Source organism: Delphinapterus leucas, chromosome 4 (assembly GCF_059928025.1).
Source record: "Delphinapterus leucas isolate spDelLeu-1000000601 "Yukka" chromosome 4, BTC_Dleu_Yukka2, whole genome shotgun sequence".
Taxonomy (NCBI): Eukaryota; Metazoa; Chordata; class Mammalia; order Artiodactyla; family Monodontidae; genus Delphinapterus; species Delphinapterus leucas.
Window position 1 is genome coordinate 56,345,216 of NC_143132.1, and position 6,083 is coordinate 56,351,298.

Here is a 6,083-nt window from a genome sequence, read left to right on the forward strand (position 1 = left end):
CACTGCTGTTCCTTGAAGCTCTGTCCTCAACCCAATGCAACTCTTCTCCTTATCAGTGTTCAAGTAATTACTGAAAAACTATCTAGAAGCCAGGTTTTTCTTACTTCCTCCTTTCCATCTAGACAATTCTTCCCTTAAATTAAGAAACCTCTTCTTTGATACCAGTCATCACTGGTGATACAGTCATTTACGTACCAGTCATCCGCCTTAGACTGTAGGCCACCTAAAAGAAGGGTTTTTTCCTAGTCATTATTTCTGTGTAGTGCGTATACTGGGAATATAGTAATTATACAATTGGTTACTGCTCCAAAATTATGGGTCTCCAGGTAGAAGCATTATGCCTTGACATAAAAATGCCCTTTCTCCTAGGAAGACACTTACTCAAGTAAAACTTTTTGTGAAAATCTTTATTGACAAATTGTGCTTGAAATACAGGGCTAATTAAGATGAATATGTATCTCCTTTTTCTCCCAACTAAAACCCAGATGCCCACTTTTAGTGTGTAGAAGGGTGCCATGTGGTTACCTGTGCACACACTCAGGGCACAGCATGTTGTCCTCCAGGTGTGGGGGAGGAAGATTGCCTGCAGGAGGCAAGAAGAGCGCAGACACCCTCCTTCGTTTTTCAGGCACCCAAGCCTGTCCGGCATGAAATTGTAAATGAACCCAGCCCTCTGTGTTAGCAGGGAGACCTCTCCCGTGAACCACACACCACCAGACCCCTGGGGAAGGAAAGAGAGGTTCAGTACGAGCATAGCAAGACCAAAGTCTAAACTTCGAGTTTGCATCATGGCCTTTGATGCTACTGTCTTCCTCAAGTGCCAGCTCCCAGATATGAACCCTGAAACCTAACTTACTCTACCCTGTTCCCCTTTAGAAAATAATGCAAAAACAGTTCCTGTTAAATATTTTAAAAGAAACAAAAAACACATCTGGATGTGTAGAGGCAAGTGGGTAGATGACAGTGTGGCTGGGAGGGTGGCAAAGCTTTTCCTCTGCCCGTCTTAGGTTTTCACTTGGGACTCTAACAAAAAGACTAACAAGGGAAAAACAGTTGATGAATTCATGCAGTGCACAGAGTGCAGGAAAAACGCAAACACTAGCTCAAAATGGCAGCTTGGAATTCCATCTTATGTAACATCTTTGACAAAGAACAATACATTTGCCAAGAAATGACAGGACAAAGGGAAGCAGTTTTAGGCTCCCAAGGGTGGCAAACAGTGGGAAGGTAAATATATGGGAGGAAACTAATGGATGAGGTTTCTTTGCTGGTTGCTCTGGTGTCCACTCTCAGTGGATAAGTCTGTCTCCAGCAAAAGGAGAATAGATAATCCTGCCTTAGGCCGAAAAGGGAGAGCTTTTCTGGGGTTGCTGCTTTTTGATTGCCTTCAGCTCAAGATTTTTATGGCAAAGAGGAATATTTTGGGGTGACGTTCTGGTTTCCTTCAATAGAAAGACTAAACCAGAGTGGTCTGGGAAGGCCCTCATAAAATAAGTTCAGAGGTCTCAACTTTTTTTTTTTTTTTTTAGCGACATCAGTGGTTTAATGGATGGGGGATCTTACATGTCTGAAGCAAGATCCTGGAGCAACACCCCACTATGTGCAACAGACAGTGGACAGGGCCTGGCCCCAGGCTTTGCTCCCAAGGGGAGGGGGAGGTTACCAGTTATAGGGGGACAGGGGTCTCAACAGGCATTGTAATGTGCTAACCAGTTCATGGTCTTAATTTTATCTCCTGTAACTCTCACAATAACATCATGAGGTAGGTATTATTATTAACCTACATCACCACGAGCAAACTGAAAACTAGATTAAATAACAGTTAATGCCACTTACTTGACAGATGCTAGAAGATCCAAGGCTTTAGCTCAGGCAGTTGATTTGAGAGACTGCTTTTACTTTTAATTCTTTAAAGGAGGCGAAAAGAAATGAAGCCAGATTTCTATCCCCTTCTGATGACCTCATTAATTTAGATCACCGGTTCTCAAAATGTGGTTCCCCAGATTAGCCGTGCCTGGGAGATTGTTAGAAATGTAAATTTCTAGGGCCTACCCAGACCTGAACCAGAAAAAATGTGTGGGTGGGACCCAGGAATCACCAGGTCTTCAGATGATTTTGATAACACCCTGAAGTTAATCAGCGGTTAATATCAATTAAACTTATTTTCCCACCTGAACCAGAAGCAGTTCTTACTAATGAGCTTACCACAGGTCTCTTGTGATTGCGCCGACTCCATCTTCATGGCCCTGGCTGTCATTCTGCTCCAAGAGGCAAACACAGTTCCTGGGTCAGAGGCAGAAGTCGATACAACTTCCTGAAGAGTAAGATCTCCTTCAAGGGCAGGAGCTCCTTCAAGGGTAGGTGCTCCCTCCTCAGGAGGAGCAGCCACTTCAGAAGACATCTTTTCATCAGAACATTCCAGAGGTAGTTCCCCCTTGTTCATCTTTGATTTTCTTCTCGCTAGTGATAGGATCCTGGCCTCCTCGGCTGTGGCAGGAATGTTCTACATAGAGGGTTTAAAAGATTAAAGACAATTCTTCTACTCACCTTTTTTTTTTTTTTTTTGCAGTACACGGGCCTCTCACTGTTGTGGCCTCTCCCGTTGTGGAGCACAGGCTCCGGATGCGCAGGCTCAGCAGCCATGGCTCACGGGCCCAGCCGCTCCGCGGCATGTGGGATCTTCCCGGACCGGGGCACGAACCTGTGTCCCCTGCATCGGCAGGCGGACTCTCAACCACTGCGCCACCAGGGAAGCCCTCTACTCACCTTTTAACGCTAAAATAGGTGATTAGGATGAGAATAACTAAACCTTCGACTTGGCCAAATTCCCTACAAATTACTCACTTTTTGATGAGGGTAGGCATGTTCACAGAGTCGTTTATACCCGTCTAGTTTCTAAGACAAGAGAAAAATGAGTTAATAATCAAACTGAGGCTCGCAGTCTTCCTCCCAAGAGCATCAACTCCTACCCTGGACACTCACCGGGCCTTTGGTGCTTAGTTTTAACTGCTGGCACCAAGCGCGCACAACATCCCTGTGAATCAGATTGACAGGCGGCAGTATAGAAGGTAAAGGAGGAATTGGCATCGTCTTCTTCTGAGGTTTCACACTGTCACAACATTGTGGCATTTTTCGTGGACAACAAGCTGAAGGAGAATGAGATAAAATTAGCAATAATTAACTTTTGTGTAGCCTTTTAAAATGTCAAAAGTACAATCACTTTTAGTTCTTATAGTCTAATCCCCACTGTAAAATTAAATGACTTGCCAAAGACCACGTAACCTTCAAGGGATAGAACCTCAAAACTAAAACTGACAATATTTCTGAATCCCTCAGTATTTTTACTTCCTAAAACTCCCCACTACTCACGCACACTTGCTCTTTTGTGAGAGCTCTAAACCACAGACCCTGAGGAGGCTGACCTAGAGAGTGCACTTCCAATGCAGGGAATGATAGAAGTTTTAGACCTGAGGTCATAACTACTAGGCCATGCCTTGCCCTCTCACCGCAAAAAACAAAATGAGCCACCCAGAAATGCTACACAATGACTAATACCCATAATTCTGGCAGCCCACCCCACTAGGGCAGCACTCTGGTCTCCTGCTGCACCTCACACGCTCTCACCATTCAGGAAAGACTGACGTTAATAGTCACTAGGTTTGACTGAGCGCCCATTCAGTCAGATGAAGTGTAGGCTGTTTACCTAATTATTCTGTGTAAATTACAACTGACCCTCCACCCTGACCTCAATCCAACTCAGCAAGGTAGCTACTTTCCTCATATTTTTAAGACAGGGAGTAGAGTTTCAAGGATGGGATTTTGAATTTATAGGTCTCTGTCCCCAGATCATTGCACATTAAGATCCTTAACTCCCAGAATCTAGAGTAGGCAAAAAAATGATCACAACCAGGAGGTGAGATTTAAACTAGGCTTCGAAGGAAGTGTAGGATTTGCAGAATACAGGACTGAAATTTCTTCCCTACTTTTTCAGAAAAATCCCTGTCTTCTCGGACCCAGGGAAATAGGATTTGAGGAACTGTAGATCTCTTACCTCTATTATTTTTTATAGATCTTTTTCTTTTGGTCCTCTTTGCCGTGTTTTCTAGTATATCTGGTTTACCAGAAGCCCCCTGTCCCTCTTCGGTATCTACTGATGTACGTTTGAATTTGCAGCTCATATATTCTTCCTCTGTCTTCTTTGTGGAGTTGCACTGGGGATAGAGGAACCAGAAAGCCACTCCTCTGGGCGTCCAACCCACCACATACACTACCTGACTTATGACACCTCACATCCAAGATACCAAGATAATCAGTGAACTCCACTGGCAACATGGGTTCTCTTCTGGGTATCATCTTAATACTCAGGTTTATTTATAAGAAAGGGAAGCAGTGATAGAGAAGTGGAAGGCCAATCTGAAAGTATGAGAAAAGGGGAATTCCCTGGCGGTCCAGTGGTTAGGACTCAGCACTTTCACTGCAAGGGCCAGGGTTCAGTCCCTGGTTGGGGAATTAAGATCCCACAAGCCTCGGTGGCAAGGTCCAAAAATGTATGAGAAAAGACAAAAAAAAAAAATTATATATATATGTATATATATACATATATACATATATATATATATATATATATATATATATATATAAACAAAAGTCATAGAAGAAATTAGCCTCTGCTTTGGAGAAAGCCCTTACATCACCCACAATATCCATTATCCCTCACCTGGAAGGTTTTTTTTCCCCTCTTTCCCCATTCCCCCCCCCTCCCGTTTACCTCTTCCAGATAAACCTTTCCCATACTATTGCCCCAAGCTACTGCCACAAAACTACTTTCCAACCTAGTTACTTTGCCTGAAAGGATATCACTCAGCTCCACACACACCACCTTCCCTTATATTCATGTTCTTAAACTCTTAATCCGCTTTCAGAATCTCATTTCAAGTGTTAGTTCAGCTGGTAACCTTTTCTCCACTTTACAGACCAGTACAAATCTACTGCACCATTGCCACATTCCTACCACTTGTCAGTTGCAGTTTTACATTTGCTTGTGTGATTTGATCCATGACTGTTACTCCATTTGATTATAAACTCCCCAAGGGTAGAATTCCTTTCCCTCTGGTTGTAGGCACTCAATAAATATTGGTTAATTCAAAAGAAACAAGAGAACAGTGAGAATAAAGCTGTTTGATACAAAGAAACAACATTTTTTGAGCCTATAGTTTCCATCAGGCATTGTTCCACACCACAGACTCCTTATTTTCCTTCTTTTAATCCCCACAGCAATCCAGCAACAATCTATTATTTTGTTTTTCAGATGCAGAAGCTGAGGCTCAGAGGTTACATAACTAAGGGCACACAGGTAGACACTTGCGATAGAAATTAAACCCCAAGTCAATATTAAATCCCAGATTTGCTTCCAAATCTAATTCCTATCACCTCCAAGAAGGGAGTACGAATTACATTTTTACATCTCTATAGCAGGTTTACATTCATATTCTAATCTCACATTGGTATAACACTTACACAAAGTGCACTTTGTACCTCACTCACTCTGGGGCCTCCCAAAAGTCTTAGTTAAAATTGGGAGGGCAAAAAATGACCTATCTCTAGGAAAGAGACCCGGAGAGCGGTCAGGCTGCACTGGCAGAGGGATTCAATTTTTCTCAACAAAGCCCCACAGCCTGTCTGACTTTAGTTGCTGTCCTCAGTGCTCCTCAATACGTCTGGTTTCCCATTGTTCCTTGGCCCTAACAACCCTAAGAAAAGATGAATCCAGATGCAGCAATTTTGGTCTTGAACCTGTGTCTGTAGAAGCGAAATTAAAGGATCTGGTCCAGTATACCAGGGAGCAATTATATCCAGGAACCTGATTTTTTTTTTCAACAAGTGAAGGGAAGGAAATTCTAAGGGACCTTCTTTTCTCCTCAAAAGAGGGAGTAAGTGTGCCCAAGAGAAAGAGAAACACGAAGATTGACAAAGACAGACAAAAGCAAACCCGTGCAGATTGTACTTACCTCCTTGTTCTTTGCACTCTCCATGATCAGAAATCTCCAGCTTGATAAAACTCTCCTTACTTCTGAAATGGCCCC

At 43.1% G+C, this 6,083-nt stretch overlaps 1 protein-coding gene across 1 annotated transcript; it reads right to left on the reverse strand.

Moving 5' to 3' along the window:
• Positions 1-468: 468 nt before the first annotated feature.
• DPPA4 (developmental pluripotency associated 4) lies at positions 469-4,490 on the reverse strand (the record flags this gene model as incomplete). Its single annotated transcript, XM_022574862.2, is given in 7 exon segments — positions 469-721; positions 2,206-2,503; positions 2,845-2,895; positions 2,983-3,146; positions 4,052-4,247; positions 4,249-4,370; positions 4,373-4,490. Coding segments are annotated over 7 exon segments (1,149 nt in total), but the record flags the coding sequence as incomplete, so codon positions are not given.
• Between the last annotated feature and the right edge of the window lie 1,593 nt (positions 4,491-6,083).